Source organism: Peromyscus maniculatus, chromosome 19 (assembly GCF_049852395.1).
Source record: "Peromyscus maniculatus bairdii isolate BWxNUB_F1_BW_parent chromosome 19, HU_Pman_BW_mat_3.1, whole genome shotgun sequence".
In the NCBI taxonomy this organism is placed as follows: domain Eukaryota; kingdom Metazoa; phylum Chordata; class Mammalia; order Rodentia; family Cricetidae; genus Peromyscus; species Peromyscus maniculatus.
This window is the reverse complement of record NC_134870.1, coordinates 65,067,107-65,093,853: the sequence shown is the minus strand read 5'-3', so window position 1 is coordinate 65,093,853 and position 26,747 is coordinate 65,067,107. Positions and strand designations below refer to the sequence as shown.

At 43.1% G+C, this 26,747-nt stretch overlaps 1 protein-coding gene across 2 annotated transcripts in view; it reads left to right on the top strand.

Moving 5' to 3' along the window:
* Me2 (malic enzyme 2) overlaps positions 1–24,950 on the top strand; it is a 46,840-nt gene extending 21,890 nt beyond the window's left edge. For both annotated transcript variants that reach the window (XM_006970098.4, XM_042264477.2), the window contains exons 8-16: positions 1,252–1,361; positions 1,457–1,554; positions 1,996–2,109; positions 5,016–5,130; positions 7,231–7,373; positions 12,485–12,587; positions 20,893–20,963; positions 21,771–21,869; positions 24,164–24,950. In XM_006970098.4, the coding sequence (XP_006970160.1) occupies positions 1,252–1,361; positions 1,457–1,554; positions 1,996–2,109; positions 5,016–5,130; positions 7,231–7,373; positions 12,485–12,587; positions 20,893–20,963; positions 21,771–21,869; positions 24,164–24,331 (1,021 nt within the window). In that variant the 3' untranslated portion in view covers positions 24,332–24,950. The remainder of the gene's footprint in view (positions 1–1,251; positions 1,362–1,456; positions 1,555–1,995; positions 2,110–5,015; positions 5,131–7,230; positions 7,374–12,484; positions 12,588–20,892; positions 20,964–21,770; positions 21,870–24,163) is intronic.
* Positions 24,951–26,747: the final 1,797 nt, after the last annotated feature.

The window sequence follows — 26,747 nt, the reverse complement described above, 5'->3', positions numbered from 1 at the left end:
GAGATGCTCCTGCCTCTGCCTTCTGTCTCTCTGTAAGAGTACCAGATTATTCATGCTCACACCAAGTCCAGCTTTTTTGAGGGGTTTTGGGATTTGAACTCAGGACCTCACACTTACTGAGCAAGCACTTTTACCCATGGAGCCATCTTCCAAACTCTAGCTCAGCTTTTAACATTCCTGGCACGTGGACATACTCAGACATGAATTCCTTGTAGCGGAAAAGACGGTGACTGATTCAGAGCTGAACTGCTCATCTTCCCACACACCGCCTCCTCTTTCTCGCTTTCCTTCCTTGGACAACGAGGTAGTGTCCTCTTAGAGATCCAGACCGCCTTGGCGCTGGACTGCCCCACACTTTCCAGTTTGTTCTGGGATTCCATGGCATCTGCCTCACGCTTCCTGGGTCGTCGTAGACTCCTGGCTGCTGCTCTGTCTTGCCTGTCCCCACACTCGCACATGCCACACACCACTGCTAGGAGGAGGCCATGTGAATTCTTCCGTGCTCTGTAGCCTTCAGGGATTCAGCAAGAGCCAGCTTCTCCCTGTCCTCGGTGTGAGCCCTGAAATATGTGATGCCCTGGCTGTTGACAATTCGGGGTCACTAGAATGTACCTTGTTTAACTTTCCTCTTCACTTCTATTATTTGTTTCCCGGATGAAGACCCAGTGCAGCTGGCTCCCTTTCCAGGCTGTTTTGCCTTCTATTGTCTTGGTTTATTTGCTTGAGTCAGTCTCCTGTGTTTTCTAGACTGGCCTCGAACCTGTGTTCCTCCTGCCTTAGCTCCTCTGGTGCAGGATGTGTGTGCTGCCGTCCCTGCCCGGCCTTCCTTCTCACTCGCCGTGCTCACCTGATAGCTCTCCACTACTGTTTACTTAATGAACCTTTCTGCGTTGTCGGACATCCATCATTTAACGAGGCTCGTCCATTTCAAAGGTCTGCTCTCTGAAACGCAGAAAGAATCCCTTTTAGGGGGTTACTTTGTGCCTGTGTGCATTGGACACCCTCCTGGACACCCTCCTGGGCCTTTGGCAAGCGTTTACACAGGGAATGGCCGTAGACGCATTTGTACCTCTGTGTCTATCAAGTAACAGATGTCCACACTGGGGCTCTAGACTTTCACAAGCTCTGAAACTCAAGGCCTTGAGCCATATAACATCTTTCTTTCAGATACTCATCATAGAAATAGTAAACGGGAAGTCAGTTTAACAGTGGTGCTTTCAACACGATTATTAAAGCGTTTGCTGTTTCTAGATACGGCCGGAACACGCTCATTCAGTTTGAAGACTTCGGGAATCATAATGCATTCAGGTTCTTAAGAAAGTACCAGCACAAATACTGTACCTTCAATGATGATATCCAAGGTAAAGCAGAAGTGAGAAGATTTTCCCCTGCTTTGTGAATGTTTGTTACAATGTGTCTTGTTTGTCTCATTGTGAAATCATGGGTTTCCCCACAGGGACAGCCGCAGTCGCTCTGTCCGGCCTTCTTGCCACCCAAAAAGTTATTAGGAAACCAGTCTCAGAACACAAAATCTTATTTCTTGGGGCAGGAGAGGTAAGTTTTTAAAGCTTTTACAGTTTCAGACCAGTACTCTTGTTTTTTTTCTATAAAGTAAGACTGACCAGAGGTGGTGGTGCATGCCTTTGATTCCATTGCACTCGGGAGGCAGAGGCAGTGAGTTCGGGGCCAGCCTGGTCTACAGAGAGTGTTCCAGGACAGCCGGGGATACACAGAGAGACTCTGTCTCAAAAGAAAAAAAAATTAAGTCAGACAGCATGTTGGTGCTTATTGAAGATACAATGAATTTAGAATTTGCTGAAATGGTGTGACTCTTGATCTCTTATAAAATAATAAGTTCTTTGTGATCAGAGAGACTGTGTAATTTGTAAGGGAAAATAAAGCAAATGTGGCTGATAATATGATCCTCACATATAGAACAATTGAGCATCATCTCATACTCTAGGCTTGATTTTTAAAACTGTGCTTCCTGGACAGGCTGCACTTGGAATTGCAAATCTTATAGTTATGTGTATGGTGGAAAGTGGCCTCTCAGAAGAGGAGGCACGGAGGAAGGTCTGGATGTTCGACAAGAACGGCTTATTAGTTAAGGTAAGGATGCAGAACCTGCAGGAACCACAGAGCACCTGGCTGGGGTGTTGACTGTCTCACCCCTTACAGATGGACATCTCACTGCCTGCCACCGTGTGTAGGAGCTGGCCTGCACTGTGTTGTTGGCAAAGACCATCCCGTCTTGCTGTCTGTCATGGTTTCGTTTTTGTTGCTATGATAAAACAGCCCCAACAAAGAGCAGCGTAGGGGAGAGAGGGGGCCTTACCTGGCTGCAGTTCCAGGTTGTAATCCATTACTGTGGGGAGGCCAAGGCAGAAACCTCAAGTGTCGCAACCGCAGTCCAGAGCAGAGAGAGAAATGCATGCATGCATGCTTGCTTCTTGTTGTCTGGCTCCTCTTACTCTGACACAGGCCCGGCCCGTGACCTGGAGTCATCCACATTAGGGTAGGTCTTTCATCCATCCTCAGTTAAGGCAATCCAGACAGTCCATGCATACACACACCCTCCACACATATCTAACTCCCGCCAGGCATGTCCAAAGGCCAACCTGGCCTAGATAATTCTTCATTTAGACTCTTCTCAGGTGATTCTGGGTTGTTGTGTGAAGTTGGCAGTTACGGCTAACCAGTGCACTGTCTCTTATAAAGACTCTTCTTGCCTTCTTAAGTCATAATCTGTCTGCTGGTACCGGACTTACTTTCTCTTGCTGTGCTCTCAGGCTCTTTTATTATATCTGATTGTATTTGACTCTCCTAAACCAAAATTTTTTGTGGTTCTGGGCATTGATCCCAAGGCCTTATGCCAGGCAAGCATAAGTATTCTCTCACTGGGCTATACCCCAACACTGAAGCTAGGTTTTGAGTTGGAACCCAACATTCTGTGTAAGTTATTAGCAATACGTCTAATATTTGAGCAGAAACTCTTGAATGCTGTAATGTCGTTTAGGTCATAGTCCCCTGTGTCAGTTCATGTGTAGTGAGGAGCTTCCTTGGGTTATTTTAGCAGCTCTGAGCCTGCCTGCCTGCATTCCTTTGCATTGGTTACTGTTTTTAATCAGTTAAAGAATCCCTGAACCTCTAAGTCCCTGTTCAGGGCACCATCTGTGGGAGGCAGGCTCCCACCTTTTAAAGGGTTTCTATGAGGAGGAAAGAGGAATAAGAAACTTTTGGATAGAAAGATAGCAGAGAGGAGACGGACAGAAACACAGGATAGCTTCGGGAGGACCTGGATCAAAATCCACCGGCCCCTTATGTCTCTTCAAAAGGGCTTTTTATACCAATGCCAAGGGACCTCCACCTAGCTAGATCAAAGCATACCATACAGCCAAGTGCAGACCCTTCCAAACACCTAGTAACCATGCCTATGGTCCAGTCATCTCCTTATACAGCCCTCCTGGGAAAAGCAAGCTCATATTCCACCAAGAAACCTCCGTGGGTCTCCACAAGGTCTTACGTTGTGTGGCATATTTCATCTATTCGATATGCAGTACTATTTTCTTTTCCCATGTTTGCATCATAATCTCATGACAGGACAGTTCTTTCCCATTTACATGTATTGGGCATGCTATCTCCACGTACATTTACATGTATAGGACATGTGCATGGCTCTAGTTCTGGTGCTTTTTCCTTCACTGGTGTCCATAACCAGATACTGGGGTAACATTGTATTGTTGCCTTTGGTCCTCTCAAATATCCTGTCCTTTTTTGGGGAGAGGATGTTGGTTTTTTGGTTTTTGTTTTGTTTTGTTTTCCTTATGAAATTTTATTATCACAGAAACAAGTTTAAAATGGCCATAGAGGGCTAGCAGCTAAGAGCACTTGTTGCTTTTGAGAAGACTTTTTTTTAATGATCAAAGACTTTGTTGTTTTCAAAGTCATCAGTTTCAAAGAGATGGAGGCAGAGTACATAGCTAAGAATGTGGCCTGGGTATAAAGCCCAGTCTGGATTATTATAAACAGTTCTTACGGAGGTGCTGTAGCTGCAGTGTTTGCTAATCCAGGTAGAGTGGAATTGGTGGAAACATCACACGTTTACCCGGAGAGGACTGTATTTCTGCAGGTCTGCAGTTCAGGGCTTCGTGTTGTAGTCTTGGTTTTCATCAAGGGTCCGAGTCTAAAGGGACTGTAGTGTTGGTGGTGACAACAGCTTCCTCCACACAGGCGAGCATCCCTGTTCATCTGGACCCTCAAGTCTGTTTTGCTGTTGTTTTGGTTCTGTTTTTTAGAATATAAAGTTAAAGTAGCTTGGCCTGTGGTGTGGGTCTTGGACTTTGAGTCTCTTCTAGTGGTTCTAAACCTGTCATCCATTTGGATACACTGCATGTTCCCTACTAAATTCCCACTCTCTAGAGCTGTGATGATCCTGAGCCAGTAAAGCCAGCACTCTGAGTAGCTTTAACCTTTCTTACTTAGAGATGCCTGGGCAGGGCTTAAACCATGTAGTGAGTTTGAGACAAGCCAAGGCTAGGCCATCCAAACCCTGTCTTAAAGGGAGAGCGGAGTCGGGCAGTTTGCCTCCGCAGTAGAGCATTTGGCTGTATGTTCAAAGCCCTGGGTTCTATTCCTAGTACCCAAAACAAACTTTTTGGTGTGACTGTTCATAAATTTGGTGGGCTATGTTTTCCTCACTTGGTGGGTAAATTTACAATATTTTCTATATTGCTATATTACATTTCTAAAATACTAAAGATTTCTTCGTTGTAAATAATGAATTAGGAGGACTTCATGGAAGGAATGTGTGTTTGAGAGAGATCCCAAGTTTGTATTCTAGACATAATGTAATTTGATGGACTGTATTTTTGGATTCTGTGATGTTAAAATTAGAAGACAAATGTTGAAGAGAAAAGTAAATCAAAATACATTTGTGTTATAGGACAAAATGTATCTCATTGATTTGTGCAGTCTAATATGCACTTAGTGATACTGTATTCTATGAAAACATTCAGGGGCGGACCGCGAGCATCGACAGTAACCAGGAACCGTTTGCTCACCGGGCCCCGGAGAACGTACCTGCAACTTTTGAAGATGCAGTGAATGAGCTGAAGCCTTCAGTTATCATTGGTAAGTGAAGCTGTTGAGAAATAATCCTGTTCCTTAGCTGTTAATAAAGTACATTGATGTATTTTACCTTGCTTTTAGCATATGCAGGTGATCTCAGTGTTGAGGGGACTGGAACCAAGGCCCACTGGACATACCCAAACCTGCCACACCTGTGTCCCCTACGTCCAGAGGTGTAGGACTTGTTCATAACTTGTACACACCCCACTATATACTTGAGCACACCTGTAGGCGGCCTACACTTAAAGCTGTATTGATAGAAAATGATGCAAAAAGGTCTGTCGGCTCATGTTCACTACATACACAGTTTTGTTTCCTTCAGCGTTTCCAGCCTTCATTGAAAATGTACATTTATCGAATCTGTGTATACAAAACCCCACAGATAAAGAGGGCTGACTCCAATAAATATTTTTGGTTACTGTGCATAAAAATTTAATTTTTTTTCCAAGACAGGGTTTCACTCTGTAGACCCGGCTAGCCTTGAACTCACAGAGATCCGCCTGCCTCTGCCTCCCGAGTGTTGGGATTAAAGATGTGCACCACCACCACCCCGGGAATAAACATTTTAAGAGACAGAATCTCATGCTAAATATGGTGGTGCGCACTTGTAATCTCAACACTCTGTGGAGACCAAGACAAGATTAAGAGTTCAAGGCCAGTTTAGACTACATATTGAAACGTTATCTAAAAATCTGGAACTGGGGCCAGCAAGATGGCTCTGCAGGTAAAGGCTTGCTATACACCTGACAGTGTGAGCTGAGCTCCCAGGATCCACATAGTAGGAGAGGAACATCTCCTGCCAATTGTCCTCTCCACATGTACTCCATGGCATGGCGCCCCGACACATACACATGCAGACACTAAATAGATAAATGTAATTTTAAAAATAATTAATTTAATTTTACATATCAGCCACAGATTCCTCTGTCCTCCCTCCTCCCATCCCCCAGCCTTTCCCCCCAACCCCCCCCCCCCTTCCCGCCTCCTCCAAGGCAAGGTCTCCCCTGGGGATTCAGCTCAGCCTGGTAGACTCATTTGAACTTCCACTGAAAACAGAGCCAAAGCTCTTTTACTGTCCTGTGGGCCGGATTTGAACACCGGGGCCCCAGTGCTTGTCCTGCCTGAGCCCCCCAAGGCGCTGGCACTGCGTGCCTGGCTCTTTATAGTGTTTTACTTGTGGAGTTGTGACTGTCGAATGCAACCTTAAAAGGCCAAGGTCATTTCAAGACTGGACCAGGAAAATGCAGTGCAGAGTGGGAATTTCATTGGCAGCCAAGCGGAAACTTTGGGTGTGTTTTGTGAGGCCCATGTCGCTGACGTCTGTGCTCACGCAGCCCTAGGTTCTCGGCACAGATACAGTGCTGTTCCCTGTATAGCTGTAGGTTTGAGTTCTCAATCTTGCGTTTCACTAGTTTTCATTTAGGAACTCTGTTCAGTGTTGAACCGTAAACCTTCACAATGAGTTCCTATAACCTTCACAATGAGTTCCTATGCTGAGAAAAGTATGCCTGTTCTTTTTATTGATAGGAACTCTTATTACTTTTATACTGAGAATTTAAGAACTCTTATTACTTTTATACTGAGAAGAAATCTTAAACGTTCTTTACTCCACTTCTCTCAAAACTCAATATGGAAACAATGTATCCACTCATTGTTTAGCTCCAGAGCGGTGGCTCTCAACCTGTGGGTTGCGACCCCTGGAGCTGAAACTCTGCCCATTAAATGACTTGGCCCTTCCCCAGGCTCTGGCAGCTACTGTCCGATCTCTCTGAGGGCCTGTTTCTGGTCCCTTAGATGAGTAGACTCTCACAACACTGTATCCTTGTCCCTGGTTAGAATGGAGGAGTCATGTCTTTACCGCTTTCCCTAAGCTTACTGTGCGAGCTAGACAATAAATATTTAAGTGAAAATTTTCGGCATTTCATTGCTTTTCTTTTCATATCTGAAGCTGTGTCCCCATAGTATTCTCCCATCACTACAGAAATCTGTCTTTGTAATGATTCCTGTGGTTTTGTTATGGTAAACGTGTTATAAAAACAATTAGCAGGAACCGGTTTGTTATGCCCGTGCTTACTGGTTTTTTTTTTCCATCCTTTATTGTAGGAGTGGCAGGTGCTGGCCGCCTCTTTACTCCTGGTGTCATCAAAGCCATGGCCTCTATCAATGAAAGACCCATAATATTCGCGCTGAGTAATCCTACGGCTCAGGCTGAGTGCACGGCTGAAGAGGCCTACACACTTACGGAGGTATTGGCAGTGCAAACCGCACCCACAGGCCGCTGCCGTGGTCCTCTGTCAGTGAGAACCACACCCACAGGCCACTGCGGTGGTCCTCTGACAGTGCAAACCGCACCCACAGGCCGCTGCGGTGGTCCTCTGTCAGTGCAAACCGCACCCACAGGCCGCTGCGGTGGTCCTCTGTCAGTGAGAACCGCACCCACAGGCCGCTGTCGTGGTCCTCTGTCAGTGAGAACCGCACCCACAGGCCGCTGTCGTGGTCCTCTGTCAGTGAGAACCGCACCCACAGGCCACTGGGGTGGTCCTCTGTCAGTGAGAACCGCACCCACAGGCCGCTGCCGTGGTCCTCTGTCAGTGAGAACCACACCCACAGGCCACTGCGGTGGTCCGTCAGCTTAGTAGTCACACATTATTGCTTCAGTGGCGATGGCCGTGGGCCACCAAGTCTAACCTGTCATTTCTGAGAGCGGCTACCTCATGACTACCACTCACTCGCCCGCCCCCTGGGCATCTCTGGATAGAAACCAAACATACTTACATACTTCTTTTTTTCTTAATTCTTTTTCTGTGGAAACTATCCATTTTGATTTGCCTACGTTTAAGGTTTTTGTTTTTGTTTTTCATCCTATAACCATCCTGCCTGCCCGTCTGCTTCTATCTGGGACAATCCTCCTCCCAGAAGAGCCTCAGTGTGGGTCTGAGGAAGTCTTTTGGTAGTGTGTTTCGCCTTCATTTTGAAGGGCATGTTCACCCCACCTGGAGTTGACAGTTGCTGTATTTCAGTGCTCTAAGAACTGTTTTTTCTGTTTCTGTTGTTTCTGAACTGTGTCTCGATGTCATGGCTCCGGGTTTTGAGCACGGACTTGGGTGTGGTTTTCTTTGTGTTAATTCTCGCCGGAGACAGAGTGCTCCGGAGTGCACGGCGTGGTGGCTGGCAGGTGAGCGTCATTTCTGCTTTGGAAACACAGGGCTGGTGTCTGCTGTGCCACATTCTCTCTGGTGAGGCTGAGACTGCGTTTGCACAGTGGGTACTGTGGCCATGCCTAGACTGTTTCGGTTGTGTGGGCCGCCCGCCGTGACTGGCCTGGCCCCTTCCGCTTTGCGGTCCCTTCCCTCTGTCAGTCTGTCCTTAGGGTCTTGGCGCCAGTTCTTACATCGTTTTCACTTGTGGGAATTCTGCTCTCTTGTTCTTTTTCTTTTTGATTTTGTTGTTGTTGTTTTGGTTTTTTTGGAGACAGGGTTTCTCATCTCACGGCCTCAGGTGTCACTTTAATACTTACTTGTCCCCCGGCATCTTTCAGCTTTCTACTGAATCTTTTCCCGTTGTGGATTTTTGGGTTTTTTTATTGTTGTTGTTATTGTTGCAAACTCTCACTGTGTAGCTCATGTTGAAACTTAGGTGTCCTCCTGTTCCAGCCTCCCAGGTGCCCAGATCTCACTGTTGAAATTTTCTGTCTTTTCATTTCATTTCCTGAATACATAAATTATAGTTAAAGTTTCTGGTTGTAACAACTCTCCCTTTCTGTAAATCCATTTTATTACCCCCCCACTCCCCACCCCCCTCATTAGTTTGTAATTCTCTGGTAAGCTTAGCTGATTGGTTGTTTGTCTGAATGCTGGGAAGCATGGATGGCAGGTTTAACAGTTACTTGATTGAGGCTTGGGGCCTTTACCTCTCTGGTGGTTGATAGGCCGGGCTCTGTGCCTCTAATCCATTTGGCACACAGTCAGGTAAGGGCTTGGTTTCCATCCCTCCCTCGCTCCCTCCTGCTGGGCAGCCGAGGTGTTTACTGAGAACCTTTATCCTTGTGTCCCCCAGCTGCTCTTGGCCTGTGTTTCCGGAGCCTCCCCAGAGCTGCTCAGGATCTCAGCCACAGCTCTGCTGTGGAGATCAGCAGTCACCTTGAAGGGAACCGCCTGGAATGCTGGAGACAATGGGTCTCAGAGTCTTCTTTCCCCAGTCCCCCGGCACCAAACCCTGATTGCTGTGGTTCCTCTCTGCTGCTTTTAACACTCTGTAGGACGTACTTCTTAGTGTCACTCCACGGTAACCGGAGGGGACATGAGCCTGGAAGGTCACTGCCGGAGCAGAACTTGGAGAATTTGTTTGGTCGCAGTCTCGTGTTGCAGATGGACTTAGCGTTTCATTCCCTTTTCTCGTTGTTAGAGCGTTTAATCTCTCAGCTCCTTCTGCTGCTGCCACTACTCTGTCAGAAAAATAAATTCTTGTGACTACTATTAAATCTGTAATGCTGATTGAAATCCTTTCTTTTCAAATCAGTCACAAATCAGCATAAAGGAGTTTTATTAAACTGATCTCCTCCTCTTTTCTGCCCTCCACAAACAACAGTCTCACACACACACACACACACACACACACACACACACACACACACACACGGTGCACAGACATCCATGCAGGCAAAACTCATACACATAAAATTTTACATTTTTAAAAAAATGTATTCTCTCTAGTCGTAAGCTTTTACCAAAATATAGTATTATTGTTAGCTTGATTGCTTATCCTATCTATCAGTTTTGGGTAAAATTGATGACTGTTATTCCCCAAATTAAGCCATTCTCTTGCATAATAAACATTAGGCTCAGATCTAATATATCAGTAGCTCTGACATTTTCAAAATAAAGAAACATATAACATTATATATGTGTGTCTACATATATAGTGTTTTGTAAAGTTCTAAATCAATAAAAGACTGCTCAGATATTTGAGAATTTTATTTTTGAACAATAATGTTGAACTTAATACACATTTTTGGAAAGAACCAAAATTCTCCAAAGAGAATAGTTTGATAAACTGTAAACAATCAGTTTTAAGATGCAGCTTTTAGGCCAGGGAGACGGCTTAGCAGGTGAAGGCAGTTATCACCAAGACTAGTGTTCTGAGTTCAGTCTGTGAATCTCGCATGGACAGAGAGAACAAACTACCACAAGTCACCTGTTTACCTTACCATGTAAATGGGCACACACCACACACAAGTGTGAGAAACTTGAGATTCTCTTCCCAGACCAAAAGGCATGGAACCATTGAGTCAGAGTTCATATAAATTCTTTCTCACTGTCACACAGAACAAGGGTGTTAAGTTTTGTATTTGCCTCTTGAGTTTTTAGTGCTCCTCTTTTAGGGGAGAAATGACTTGTTGCTCTAACGCCCTTTGCTGCTCAGCGAGAGGAATACTCCCTTTTCTGTTGTGAGATGAGATTTCAGTGTTGTCCGAGCTGCCCTTGAACACAGTTATCTTCTCGTCTGCCTCCTAAGCAATTGGGATTAGAGGAGGAAATTGCTGGAACAATGTCTTCATGTTTTAATAGCCAGTTAAAACTAGACTGCCGCTGTCGTGAAATCTGACCGTGTTACGTTCCGCATGAGGACCATCTAATGACTGCAGAAGAAGTGGAAGTTACTTAGCGTGTGGAATTTACCTGTGAGATGCTGTCCTGAGCCATTAGCGTAGTTAGCTTGCTCCCACGTCTAAACTTGGTATCATTTTGAAATTAAATTTTGAATTTGCATTATATTGAAATTACTAAAGCAACACAATGTAACGTAGTTCTTCAGATTGTCCAACATTTACTATAAAGACTATTAGTGTTAGGGCTTGGGAACATAGATAGCTCAGTACAGTTTTACCTGACATGCACAAAGCCACTATTAGATCCCCAGTATTGCATAAACCAGGTGTTGTGATACATACCTGCGATCCTAACACTCTAGAGATGGAGGCAACTGTTAGATGTTCTAGTAAGCGGCCATTTGTCTTTCCATTTCAGTTAGTTTCCTGTGAATCTTTTGTTTTGTTTTTGTTTTTCAAGACAGAGTTTCTTTGTGTAACAGCCCTAGCTGTCCTGGAACTAGCTTTGTAGACCAGGCTGGCCTCGAACTCACAGAGATCTGCCTGCCTCTGCATGCACCACCACCACCTGGCTTCTGTCAGTCACTCTAATCTAACTAAATGGGGTATCTAAACATGATTTAACACTAGCTATTCTTGAACATTCCAAGATAGGTTGCCCTGTTGCAGTGCTATTGTTCTTTGAATTTGGTGAGGCCAGGTAATAATGTAAACAGTTTTTTATGAATTAAATATATAGCCCCTTTGATCATAAGGGTGTCCAGTCTATTTTGGAAATATAGACAGTTCCACTAGCATCACATCTCTATAGACATAGTACTAAAACTGGATAAAGAAAAAAATATGTAAAGACTTACCTTTCCTTAACAAGGCAGCCTGGCAAGCTTGTTGTGTACCAGTAGTGTAATTATATCACATGCCCATATTTTAAACTTGGGGGTGGGTATCATGGTATAATAGAAAAAAAAAAAACATTGAATTTAGATTTATAAAAATTTGGATTCAAAGCCGGGCGGTGGTGGCGCACGCCTTTAATCCCAGCACTCGGGAGGCAGAGGCAGGCGGATCTCCGTGAGTTCGAGGCCAGCCTGGTCTCCAAAGTGAGTTCCAGGAAAGGCGCAAAGCTACACAGAGAAACCCTGTCTCGAAAAACTAAAAAAAATAAAAAAAAAAAAAAATAAAATAAAAATAAAAATTTGGATTCAAATTTAACTGCTACAAATTTTAGACACAGTGTCTACAAAGTACTTGAAACTGTCCTATCCTTAGTTTCTGCTTTACTTGTTGGTTCTTTTCATCAATGAATGGAAGGTGGTAACAAGCAAGCAGGGCTTTCAGGAAAGGTGAATGAACTGAGTGGCACATAGCGCGCCCAGCACAGAGCTAGTGGAACAGACGGACCACGAGTGGTAGGAAATTAATTTTGCTGTTTCCCGCTTCATTTATGAGGCTCACATCAGTCTTTATTACTTGAGGTGCTCTTTATTAACCAGTGTTCATTTTATAAAGGAAGTAGAGTGTTAGGGTTTAAAGAGATAAATGGATATTTTTCAACTTCATTTGCCTATGTACTATGCACAAAACAAGCTTTATTCTAATAAAAGAATTTAGATTAAAGGACTATGTTCTGTAGTAAACGATTTCTTGTTCCTAGGTAATTTAGTAGTCTAACTTAACCATAAGACTTACTCTTTTATGAATTTCCCTGAATAAGTGGCCAGAAACATTGAGATGATTTTGTCTTCACAGGGCAGGTGTCTATTTGCCAGCGGCAGCCCCTTTGAGCCCGTGAGACTCCAGGATGGACGAGTCTTCACCCCAGGCCAAGGAAACAATGCCTATATTTTCCCAGGTAAATGCCATCGTGACTGATGTTATAGATCTGTCATTAATTGCATAAAATTGTTTCAGCACCAGCTGCTCTTCCAGAGAACCCTGGTTCGGTTCCCAACACCCACATGGAAGCTCACAGTTTGTAACTCCAGTTCCAGGGCCTCTGATGGCCTTGCCTGGCTTTTGCCAGCACTGTGTGAAAAAAGTGCAGAGACATGCATGCAGGCAAAATATCCAGACACATAAAATAATAATTTTTTAAAAAAATTTCATGGAATTCTTTCGAATTTAAAGTTGACATAACCAATAGTATTTACAGAAGTGTGATATTTTACAGGGAAACAAGGAATTCAGTAATTCTAATTTGCTCTGTTTTCTTTGAAAATCTATTCATTCCGTTAGACTTTATTATAGAGATAATGTAGTACCTGTGTCATGAAAGTACAGAGGAACAGAAGGTTAGGGTTCTTCGGCTCTGTTGTACTTTTCATCACACTCTCTGGTGTAACTGCTTTCGGGTTTTGCCCTTTTCCTGGTAGATACAATCCATAGGTGTATGTATCCCTCTGGCGTGGTTCTTTTAACTTGTCTGTAGATGTCAACTTCCTGCTGTGAGCCATCAACAAGACTGCACACATCCCTTCGACTGTTTGCCGATCCTGCTGCCCGCCCTGGGTGTCTCGCCTGTTCTCCTGAGTCGTTATATTTACCTTACACAGCAAAGCACTTCGTTAGAAGTTTACATTTGTGTGTCTGTGGTGTATATGCACGCGTGTGTATGAGTGTGTGTCTAGTGTGTGTGTGTGTGTGTGTGTGTGTGTGTGTGTGTGTGTGTGTGGTGTATGTGCACGAGTGCAGAGGCCAAAGGATGGCATCGGTGTCCTTTCCTGCTCTCTTTGCCATATTCCTTTGAGGTGTGGTCTCTTCTGAACCTGGAGTTCATGTTCGTTCAGCTAGACTGGCAGCCAGCAACCCCCAGTGTTCCTGTCTCCATGCCTACAAACCAGTGCTGCGGTTACAAACACATACAAGACCATGCTGGCCTTTTATGTGGGGGCTGTGGTCCAAACTCAGGTCCTCCTGCTTGTACAAGCCCTCTGAACCCCTGAGCTGTCTCTCCAGAGATTACTGTCAGCTTGCCCATGAAGAAGGAAAAGATTCCAGTGTTTAGCTTTTATCTTACCCCACCTCATTGTTGGTTAGTTTCTAGTCTACATTGTGGAGAGTTTTTCAGCAAGTGTGTGGTGTTTTGTTGATTTTCATGCTTTGTCTGGATTGACTCTGAGTATTCAAAACCATTATTATAAAAAAAAATTGTGATTACATAATTAGTATTCACCAACTAGATTGTGATTTGTTAACTCTAGAACTTGTTGTCGCTGTGTTTTTCTGCAAGTACCAAGCACGATGCCCCTTTCCATTTTACTTTACTCTTGATTTCTGCAGCTAACTGTCTCAGACCTCATCTTCTGCACAGGGGTGCTGTCCCACTCGATCCCATGTTTCTAGAATATAGCTTTTGTTTTGTTCTGTGTTGTTGTTGTTGTTGTTATTGTTGTTTGAGACAGGGTTTCTCTGTGTAGCCTTGGCTGTCCTTGGACATCTGTAGACCAGGCTGGCCTCGATCTCAGAGATCTTCCTACCTCTGCCTCCATAGTGCTGAGATTAAAGGCGTGTGCCACCACCTCCCGGCTTAGAATATATATTTGAATAAGCCTTTAAAACAGGAAAGGTGCAAAACTACGCAGAAAAACCCTGTCTCAAGAAAGCCAAAATATATATTTCTAAAAAGTATGTTGGGGAGGGGGGCTTTCCCCCCCTTACTTTCTCCCAGGTACTCTTGAGCAGGAACAGCAGGAAAAAATAGATAGAAAGATAGCTGGAGAGAGAGACAGAAACACAGGATAGGTGGAACAAAAGACACATACACACACACACACACACACACACACACACACACACACACAGCCAAGTGCAGACTATCGCAGACACCTGGTAACCATGCATATGGCTTTGAGGCTTCTCCTTCACTCACTTCTGTTAGGCCCATGGTGGGAGTGGGAAATCGGTAGTCAGGCTCCATTTATTTACATAATACAGTGTTTTTCTCTCTCACAATATTCACAGTTTTCCCTTAGAATTGATGGTTTTACCAGGATGTATCTGGGGGTGGGATTATTCCCTTTTGTCTGGCACATCTGTGGGTGAACAGCATCACTGTAAAAACAAATGTTTACATATGAGTTTTTATTTACTTTTTTCCCCATTTCCCTTATTTTATTTCATCTTTTTCTACATGGAGCTTAATGTTTGATCATGGTTGAATCTCTGTATTGTAACTGACTTCTCAGTCTCATTTTTACCTCCTCTTTATGTCTTGTAACTTGGGAGGATGCTGTGCTACTCACTCAGCTTGTGTCTGTTCTGGTTTTAGTACTTTTAGTGTATTTTCTAAGTTTCTTTAAAGATAGCATACAATTTCATTCCTAGTAACTTCAGTATGTATCCAAAAACTAAGTAGGCCCTCCCTTCTCAGCCCTTGGCTAAGACAGTGACTAGAAATCAGACACTTCAGTTTTTTCATTGTGACCACTGTACTGGTATCAGAATACAAGAGAAGTCTGTAGTTTGCTTAGCACCATGTTTATCAGTTCATGGGATTTAACAGTTTCTTATTCCCAATACCTTATTTTAGAATTATGTTTTTCATTTCTTTTTTTATTTTTGCAGTTAAGAATTTTTTTTTCTGTCATTGGAAATATTTCTTCCTTTGTGTTTATTTCCATAAACTTCTGTTGGTCTTCAGTTACCTTTTTATCTGTTTACTTTTTGCGATACTAAGGATTGAACCCAGAACCTCATGCAAAATAGACTAGTACTCTACCATTGAGCGACATCCCAGCCCATTTAGAAAGACTGTATTGAGCAAAATGGGGATCTGGCATGAGTTCCTTTGCCACGTGTTTCTTCTTCCCCCTTTGGGTCTTCCCTAAAGAGCCGGTAGCAGGCTCTAGCTAAGTTGTCAGTAATACATGGCACCAGCCAGGCTCATTATTAACACTGTCAACGTAAACAAGGTGTTTATTTAACCTGTGATCATCTAGTGTCTTTGTTTTGTAATGCCCCCTTTTCTCTTCATGTTGTTGTGGTTGTGTCTTGAGACCTAGCATCTGTAAAGACACTCCTCTACCATCAATGATTTCTCTCTAGCATTTGGTAATGTTTTAAATTGTCCTGTTCTATCCAGCAGTATTCCTGTAGCATAAAAATTTGAGAGCCAAAAAGAGAATACTTTGCTGATTTTGACAAAGCAATTTTTAAATTTGTATTTGACTTTTTTAAAGATTTATTTAGATTTTTTATTTTACATGTATGAGTATTTTGCCTGCATGTATATGTATGCAACATGTGTGCCTGGTGCTCGTGGAGGTCAGAAGAACGTGACAGATATCCTGGGTGGGTGCTGGGAATCAAACCCAGGTCCTCTGCTAGAGCACCCAGTGCTCTTGACCACTGGCCATCTCTCTAGCCCTTATAATTTTACTCTTAAGAACTTTGGCAATTGATTCTTTACATATATAGCATTTTAAAGCCTTGGCTTTATGAGTGAAAGCTATTAGCCTTATGGAGAGACAAGATGGAAGTCAAAACAGACCCACCAGTGGGAGGTTGTCTGAAAGTTTTATAAAAAGAAATTTAAAACTCAAAGGCTGTGATATGTCAGAACTACCAGTCCTACCACTCTAACAATGGGTAAGATTTAAAATTCAAAGCTGAGTATAATGGTCCAAGCTTGTAGTTTCAGTACTTGGAAGACTAGGGCAGGAGAAGTATGAGTTCAGAGCCATCATGGGCTACATATTTAGAAAAGATTAGAGGGCCTGGAGAAAGTGCTTGCTGCTTTTGCAGAGGGCCTAGGTTCAGTCCCAGCATCCCAGCATCCATGTGGCATCACATAACCATCTGTAACTCCAGTTCCATGGGATCCAGTGCCCTCCTCTGGCCTCTGCAGGCATCAGGCACATACATGATGCACATATACACATTCACACATGCAGGCAAAATACTCATAAAAGTAAGTAAAGATGTACAGATAAATAGACAGCCTTCAAAGATCAGAAGGTGTAGGCAGAGTTTTCTCATCCTAGCAGCTGCTTCCAAATTACCACACAGAGGCTTATATTAATTGTAAATGCTCTGTTGATAGCTCAGGCTTGTTACTAGCTAACTCTTACATTTAAATTAGCCCATATTTCTAGTTGTGCTTTGCCATGTGGCTCATGGCTTGTTACCTCATTTTCTACACATCCTGCTTGCTCAGTGGCTGGTTAGCATCTCTCGACTTTCTTGACTCTGTCCTTCCTCCTCCCATCATTCTCTCTGCATCAGGCTGTCTTGCCCAGTCTCTTCATGCCCTGCTGTTGACCAGTCATTTGTTTTAACCATGAGTATAATCCACAGCAAGAAGCCAATAGCCTATTGATTGATAAGACATGGGATTCTGGGTCAAGATCAATGAGAAGAGAGCTTGGTGAGGTGGCCAGGGTTTGAACTCCCCCCCCCCAACCCCAGCACTAAAATCACTCACTAATCAGGAAATAAACAACCAAGGGATAAGTTATGTTTGTCCTTCAGTGTTGTTTTAACTTCGGCACAATGGCTATGCCAAAATCTACAGCTATTTCAGCCAGCAATCGCAACTCCACAGTTGCTGACCTGCTTCTCTGGCAGCAGCCAGCGGGACTTCTATTCCTGCAGGCACCAGCTCTGTCACTGCCACTGAAGGTAGCTTTCACTAAATCTCTATGGTTCTATTTATAAATGAGACTCGAGATTCAAAGGAAAACCTGGGAGCTCAGAGAGGATAAGTAGCAACCAGCTAACCCTCTCTCCTTGCTGGTGTCTCCAAAAGACCTGTGCTTCCTTGCCAAACCCAGAAAAGGCTGCACCACTTCACCAAACCAGAAAAGGCTGTGCCACTTCAGATCCCTCCCTGCTACTTCCTGTGTCTCTCTGGTGCTCTATGATTACTTCTGTCAACTAGTTGCTAACACAGCCACTTGACCCAAGGTTGTTTTTATTTAATTATTGCAAATACAAACTTGGGATCACAGTGTAATCAAATATCCCCCAACACTAGAGGAAGGACAGTGTTGACATATTGTCCAGGTTTGACTCCCCAGTGGTCACCTACACTGGGCTGAAACCCTACAGGACTGCACCTGGGAGTGGATTGTGGTTTATAGCTGTGGGTGGTCTGGAAAACTCCAGCCTTTGCTCTGGACTGCCAGTGCCTGGCAAAAGCGATCAGAAGTCTCTGAAAACACACCAGTCCTCAAGTTGTTTTTCTAAAGAAACATACAAATGCAACTCTTGTTTGGAGGGAAAAAGGAGACGTGGACAAACACCTGACAACACCAGCAGACACCACAGGACAAGAAGACATGTTCAGGTCTACACAGAAGATAAGTGCCGTAACACAAACATGATTATTGTTTTATAGCAATAAGAACAAAGCTTCGGAACGTTGGTCAAAATCATTAACTTCTAGAATTGAGTAACAGCAATAATCTAATGGGTGGGTGAAGAGTAGACCAAAGCCGGTAACTGGAGGGCACTGCAGAAGAAACTGTAAATGAAACAGTCTAAAGGGAACATATGGAGACACAATAGACTTTTAATTGTCATTAAGTCCCAGAAGACGGTGAGAGTGGAAATGAGGCAGAGGCAGCCTTGTGGGCCGCGTGGCCAGGAATGCCTTCCAGCATAGCTCAGGAAGACCTCTGTGGTGTAGACAGGAAGTCCCTATCTAAGACTCTCACTGTGAGGCTTCAGAAAGTCCCAAGAAAGAGAAGTCATGGCAGCAGTTGGTGCAGCTGTGGGCAAAACATCTGGTTTCTCAGGATCGCTGCGGGCCTAGAGGCAATGGAGTGATCGGTTCTTGTTGCTTCTCAGAAATACTTGCCAACTAGATAGAATTTATTACACAGTGGCAATATCACACAAGAATTGGGGCAAAATGGAGACATTTCAGAAATATCGAGAACTCACTGCCTTCGTATTTGCATGAAATGAAAGGACAGGAAGTCTTGTTCCTTAGGCCAGTGGAAAACAGTCCCAGAAGCTCAGGGACGTAGGAGGGAGTGGAGAGCAAATCATGTTGTAGATGTGCAGTTCAAGCAAACTTGTATAGACAGCAAAAGAGTGATGCTGTGTTTCAAAAATATGTATCGAGACAAAACGCACAGCAGTGCGATCTCGGTTAAATAGACTTGACCTGTTAGGGGGGATTCGCCTTGTCTGGCAGGAAGATAAATTTTAAACTAATGGAAATTTTTAGTGAGGAAAAAATGCTATAAACTTGAGGATGATCACTAGAATACTAGAAAAACTTGCCATTTCCAGTCAGGGAATATTGAGGGATAAAATGCAACAATTAAAAAAAAAAAACAAGAAGAGAAAAAACGGATCATAGACTGGACAGGACAAATATAAGATCTAACACTAGCTGTAGCCTTCAGCACTTAGTGTCTGCACTAAAGTGAGCTAGCCCACTAACAGAGGGAGGAGGGAGAGGAGGGGGTTAAACTTTGGGGTTGGAGAAATGGTCAGCAGTTAAGAGCGCTGGCTGCTCTTCCAGCATGTCATGTAAGAAAAGTCTCTCATTATAAAAAATTTAAAAATGGTTGATATCGTAAGTGTTTAACAAAAACGGACATCTTGGAAGAAAGCAAGTCTGTGGGAAAAGTTTTTGAAAGAACTATAAATATCCTTATAGAGCTACTGTATTTCCAAACAAGATAGGATTTCAAATTAGAAAACAACAAATTCTTGAAAATAAAGTTGATAGCAGAAAGATTATAATAAAAAGTTGAGGGAACCACTTAAAAATAGAGTTTGGGACAGGAGATAGCAAATGAATAAAGTTAGGTGTCAGCTCCAGAGGTTACAAGTTCAGAAAATAGAAATTTCAGGACAAAGGAGGAAAAAAAAGCAAGTGTGGGGGGGGTGACATCAAAGACAAACATTTCTCCAAGTGGAAAGGCTGGGGTTCAGAGAGGGGTTCACCGTGGAGTTCCAGACACAGTGGGTTTGAGAACATACCCAAGACACAGTCATAAAATCAGAATCAAAGATCTCCGTGCTTCCAGATATGAAAAGACAGTGCCCGAAGCTGGAAGCCAGGAGATGCAGAACTATTTTCAAACATACATTCTAAGCCCAGAACAGTGGAAATAGGTGAGCACATGTTTTCAGAATTGCAGTTTCAAAAATTAAAAAAAAGAAAATGTATTTCCCATCAGTTGTTCTCAGAACACTGTGGGAAAATCTGTCCTGCTAGAAAGAGAGGGCAACAAAAGACTAGGAAAGGGAGTTTAGTAATGGACTCAGAGAAACACAGACCCTAAATGATGGGGTGAAGAATCAGCTGAGCGAAGAGAGCTGCTCCAAAGGTTTATGCCAGAAAATACACAGGGTGCCAAAATACAAGAAGATCAGGCAATTAAAGATGAGTTCTGAGATGAAATGTTAATTAATAAAGATCACAGTAAAGGGGAAAACAGAACAGTAAACTCGGGGGGAAAGAAAACGTATACAGAAGGGTACATGGCCCCAGCACAACATTAACACGGCCTGGACTGAACAGCACTTAGAAAGCTGTACTGTAAACAGTGCGTGTAAACTGGACCCCAGTTCTGTTTTTGTCCATATTGGGAAGAGAGAGAAGCCTGGAAACGGCAAGAGGGCAGGATGCTTGTGTTCAGCCAGAAGGAATCAGAGGTCTCTAAAGCTCAAAATTGAAAGAAATTAAAGTATCAGAGACTCAGAAATAGTGAACTCATCAGCTGAAGGGCTGACAGGAGCCGCTACTGGGGAGTCGAGTCCAAGGTGGCTTGGACCTGCTTTGTTGTCTCTTCCCTTAGAGGTTGGTGAATGCGCGTTTGTGTGTGGCTGCGGGTGTTTCTGTGTGTCTGTGTCTCTGTCTCTCTGTGTGTGTGTGTCTGTTTCTCTATCTGGCTTGCTCTTGTTCTTTGGCACTGGGAGGTGAAGCAGGCCCTGACAAACCCCTGAGTACTCACTGTGTTTATAAAAGTAAAACAGTTGAGAAAGCCACTTACTTCTAAAATGATTTTGTTAATGAATGAGAAGCAGACATTGACGAGATCGTTCGCTTTCACTTTGGTCTGGTTTTGCTTTCTCTGGGGCTGTTTGGGCCGGGAGTTTATTACCATGTGTTTCTTTTTCTCAGTTTAGGAATTCAGCCTTCCATAATTTGAAAAGTGACCTTATTAAATAAATAAGCTGTGTAATGTGTATTCCAGGTGTGGCTTTAGCTGTTATTCTCTGTCAAACCCGGCACATCAGTGACAGTGTTTTCTTGGAAGCTGCAAAGGTAATGTTTTAAATATTGCTGATTGTATAAACTATGGACTATAGAGCGAAAATTGATCTTAAAACAAGAGTGGGTTAACTATCCTTACGAAAAGGAAGTTAGCAGTCCATTTCTTTTTTAATTTGTCTACTTTTGTATTATGTCAATTTTTTTAAATCATAACTTTTTCAAATGCCTGATTATAAGTTGTGAATAGTTCATATTTCTAACCCTTGTATCTATATCTTATGTGTGTATATGAAGGTCTCGTGTGACCTGTCATGTGAAGGTAACGCTATGACAGCGTAGACGATGATAACGGTAGAAGATAAAATATAACTCCTTCCATATTCGTAGTGGAACACCACACTCCCAGTAGGAATCCTGAAGAAGTCACATTAGCTCTAATGCTGATGTGTATTTCCTTCTGTGGTGTTGGCATGTGTGAAGCAGAACATACCATTAAGTCTTTAGATCTGGTTATTAATTTATTGCTGAACAGTGAGCAGAGTTGTTTTGGTTCTGTTGTGTTTTGGTGGGGCTTTTTGATTTTATGTTTTTAGACAGACCCTCATCATGTAGTGTCACAGTGTAGACAAGGCTTGCCTCAAACTCACAGGCTCACCTGCTTCTGCTTCTGCGTGCTAAGATTAAAGGTGTGTTCCCACCATGCCCACTTGATGGCAGTTTTAATTTCTATATTGGTTTAGTGTAGTCCCATAAGAAATAAAAATTCTGCTGTCTCTACTTTTTTGTTTCTCCAATGCTTTCTTCATTTTACTAGATTCTTCTGTTGAAACAAAAACATGATGCTGGTTTTCCTTTCAGGCCCTGACAAGTCAATTGACAGATGAAGAGTTAGCCCAAGGGAGGCTTTACCCATCACTTGCTAATATTCAGGAAGTTTCTGTTAACATAGCTATTAAAGTAAGTAGTTTGTGCCATCTTACATGAACTCTAATGACGTTTTCTTGTCCTAGTAATACAAGTGCATTAGAACTAAGTTATATTTAGAAGGAAATTTTATGTGATATATGTTCTGATGGTTTTGTTTAAGAAGGAAGTGACGTAGCCCAGGCTGCTATGTCCAATATGACCCAGTGAAGGAGACCTGCTCTGCGTTACTGTAGGATTGTGAACCTAGGCTTGTTGCACCCCTAGCCCGGGGAAGGGAGGGAATCTGCTGCCACTTGCTTCAGAGTCTAGCTTTCCTTTTGAAGAGAAGAAGCTCAGGAAGATGTGCATGTCTTTGGAGCCACAGGAGCCTGCAACCCCTGCCCACCTCCTTAGAACACCGTGGCCAGCGGCAGAACCGAGCGTGGTGCATCATCAGGACAGGGCTATTGTGTGTTCCCCAGTAGGCTGCCTCCAGTCACCCCTGCATGCCTGCATGACCAGCTGGGGCTCTTATCTAATGGCTTGCTTTTAGCCATTTGTCAGCATGTCTGAGGGGGAAATGCCAACGTGAACTGCTCTGTTGCTGGGCCTCATGGCCTGGATTAAAGCACAAGCTCATGTTCACTTTGGCAGCACCGAACGTTGTAGCTGCCTGTTGTTACCTGCACTCTGAGAAGGGCCCCGTCTTCCCTTGAAGAGTCTTGTCCCTCCTTTATTAGAGGGTTTTTTTCCTTTTTTTTTTCCTTTTTTTTTTTTTATTATTATTCTTATTTTATTGTATAAGTGTTGTGTCTACATGTATGTTAAGTATACCACACGATGATGGTTCCCAGGAAGGCCAGAAGAAGGTATCAGATCTTCTGGAACTGGAATTGCAGGCAATTGTGATTCACCATATGGGGTGCGGGGAACTGAACCCCCACTCCCACCCTCCCACCCCCCACCCCACCCCATCCTTGGCAAGAGCATCAAGTGGTTCCAACCACTGAACCATCTCTTCGGCCCAGAATTTTAAGTTTCTTTGTTATCTAAAATCCTTTTTTTTGTTTTTTGGTTTTTGGTTTTTTTGGTTTGCTTTGTTTTTTCAAGACAGGGTTTCTCTCTGTAGCTTTGTGCCTATCCTGGAACTCACTCTGTAGCCCAGGCTGGCCTCGAATTTACTCCTTAGTGCTGGGATTAAAGGTGTGTGCCACCACTGCTGGCCCGGCTTTGTTATCTTATATTCTTAACTCAGTGGATAGGACTAGGAATTTTAAGAACTTTTAGTTTATTCAACTCTTGGGATTTTTTTTTCCTGCAGAGTTTTACATTTTAATCAAAAGTAAACATTTTTTTCCTTTAAGAGGATGGCACTAAAAAATATAAGAGTTTAGATTTTGAGAGGAAGAGGTGTTTACCACACTAAACAGCATATCTCAAATGGGAAAAAGCATCAGAATTGCCTGTACTGCTTGTTGGCAGAGTCCTGGGCCCTAGGACCAGGCTTTGGTCATAAGAGGCTGTGTAGATTTAGGGTGAAGCCCAGGATTTGCATTTCCAAGTTCCCAGGTGATGCTGATGCTCCTGGTCTGAGGACTGTGATTAGCACTGGCATGAACATCCGGGTGCCATCTGGATTGCCTGGGAGCTAAGCTCTGTTCTGTGTATCCCAGCAGTGTCCCACATGTTGTAGGAAGGAGGAACTGTCTAGAACCAAGAATAGCAAGTTTCAAACTGGAGGACTTGCATGCACAAAGATCCACAAAAGAACATGGTACAGATCAGGATTCACTCTGAAGGCAGCAGACAGCCGCTGAAGGGTTGAATCGGCCTTATGTACTTCAAGAGAGTGGCTGACTACAGCCATGTTTCTGGATGTGTCTATTCCTTTGTCGGTTCTAATTTTTTTGTGGGGGGGGGGGCAGTGGGCGCACACATATTTAAGATTGCATTTTGCTCTTTGGGGCAGTTCTGATTAGGAAGTAGAGTCGCCTGAACAGCACAGCCTTTCAGCAGGGCTGTGGGAATGGTGGCTGGTACTTGCATATAGATTAGCCTACTAGAATTTCAATTTGTTTGTTGAATTTAGAGAAATACTATAATTCTTTTCTACATCAAGAAAGGTGGCCAGAACATATCCAAGTTGTCATGAGATGACCGATAATTTTTATTTTATCTTTCAAATTTTGCATAATTTTAAAATAATTTGAAATTAGTCAAAGTAATATTATTTTATATTTTGGAAAAAGAAAAGTGCCATTTTTCTGTATTTGTGTCTGTGTGTTGTGATGCTATTTTAGGTTAACATTCAGAGCCTAAACACAGTAATACTGTTTATTTTCCAGGTTGCAGAATACCTGTATGCTAATAAAATGGCTTTCCGATACCCAGAACCTGAAGACAAGGCCAAGTACATTAAAGAGAGAATATGGCGGAGTGATTATGTTTCCCTGCTTCCGGATGTGTATGACTGGCCAGAGTCTTCACTGAAGCCTCCTCAGATATCAGAATAGGCGCTTGCCCATGAAGACGCTCCATGCTGCAGGGAACCACTATTTTTAGACAAAAGATAACATTCTCAGAGTTGCAGTCGTCCGTGTGTTTCCTCCGCACCACTTTGCCTGGCATTTTTTTTTTTTCCTGTGAATCTCTTTCTTTGGGAACAGATCTGTTGGATATACTGTTAATGCCCACCCGCGCCCACAGTCCGGTACTACGAATGCTTTAGTTCTGCTGGCGGTCGCCCCGTGTGCTCCTGCTTGAGCCTGCCATGGTGTTTTTGCTGTTACATGAATGTATCTTTCACTTCCACTCAGTACCTCAAGGGCTGTGGATATGAATACAAAATGTTGAGAAGAAACCAAAATTTAACCTAACTCCAAAGAAAAACTGTCAGTAGCTGAAACTGTTCTTTTATATACGCTTCATTTACTTTCATGCTCTGAAATCCTTTTGTAGTAGACAGATATGGGGAACTATGAAAAAAATTCCCGATTTCCTAGAACTAAATCATGGCTAACTATAACTTTATAGCAGAGTGGGAGGAGCCACCACTGCCTTTAGACAGGCTGAGCAGCCATCTGCAACAGTGTACAAAAAACCACTTTTGTCTAATAAAAGTCCTACCTTACATTCCATTGTTTCAGCTACATTATCTTATTGACGGAACAGAAACTTAGGTGTGTTGATTGTGAAAACACAGTTTCATCGTCTTCAGTTCTAGTCGAGGGAGGGTCATCTACCCAACACCTGAGGACGATTGTCATGTGATTTGGAAATCCCATCTGAAGGACTTCACCACAGTCGATACCTTTTTTTCTGTCCCCCGTGTTCTTTACTTTGCAGTGGTTAGAGAATTTCCTACGACACATTCGTTTGAATATTGGTAGTGACGTCTTTCTCTGCTGAGAATGGATAATAGGTTTCCAAGCTCAGTGGATATAAAGAAAGTAGAATTAGACCAGGAAATGCCTTCTTTTGTTTTCTCATGGCAGGGTCTCACTATGTAGCTCTGGCTGTCCTGGAACCCACTCTGTAGACCAGGTCTTACCTGCCTCTGCCTGCAGAGTGCTGGGATGAAAGGTGTGTACCACTACACCTGGCAGGAAATGTCGTTTATATCCCAGGAAGATGTTAAGCACTGTATGAAGATGTCAGTGTTCATGGGTCACATGTTGGGGATTCTGAAGGAACTCTCTGACGTGTTCTGAGAAATAGCAGTGTAGCTGGGATATTTGCCTATCTCAGTGCTTTGAGGGACAAAGCTTGTTTTTGTTTTGAGGCCAGCAAGCTGGCCTGGAACTCGCTATGTGTCCCTGGCTTGCTTCCAAGTGCTGAGATCATAGTTATGAACCACATGCTCAGGGACAGAACTTAAAAATGCTCACCCTGGAATGGATGCAGTACAAAGCAATTCATAGGTACATATCACAGTACATATTTTATACTCTGTAGGTGGAAAGGACCACCTTTCCAGCTTCCTGCTTAAAGAGATCGAAATTATGATATTTAAGACTGCTTAATGTGCACCAGACCCCAGGTTCAGTCCACAGGACCACCCCCAAAAGAAGCAGGTTTGAAATGGCATTGCCATTTTAAGTATGGGTAGATATGGTGGTTAATAGTAGTCAAAAGTCTGTTTAGTAAAATAAATCATAGTTTTATTCATCTAAAGATGAAAGATTATACAGGCATGGGTCCAGCACTGAGGCAGGAGGACCTCAAGTTCGAAGCCAGACTGGACTACTTAGTATCATCCTGTCTAAAAAAAACCCCACAAAATGAAAGCAAGATGGTTCAGTGGTTAAGGCCCTTATTCCCAAGCCTTGACACTTAAATTTATTCCTGGAACTCGTGGTGGAAAGAAAGAACCAACTTCCAGAAGTTGCCCTCTGACACACACACAGACACACACCATAAATGTAACAAAAATCATGAAATAGGTTTTTTTTTTTATGTTCTTGTTAACATTATGTATGTAAAATCTTAGTTTGGAAAAATCTTAGTTTGGAACATTGCACGTATAAAAATTGCCAGCTTTTTGCTTATTTACTAAAGATGAGGACATATGCTGAATTAAAGTAGTCTTACTAAGATGTTGCTTATTAAATATCTAGTACAATTCACAGCAGTCATTTTTAAGGAGAATGGCAAAATGAAATACAGCCTGCTTATAAATATCAATTATTGGATGTCAGTTTAGATGTTTTTAATCTAAGAGTGGGAGGCCATGATGGCATTATATTGAGGGGGAGAATTATTTGGGCCTTCCATGGGTAATTTTGCCAAGCAAGAAGGTAATTATTTGGAAGAGTGGTAATGGGCTTATACTCAGTGGAGTAGATGAGCTTCCAGTCATCAGTAGGAAAAGGGTCCCTGTTTTCTTTCTTTCCATTGTGATGCACAGATGTTATTGTTCTATGAGTTTCC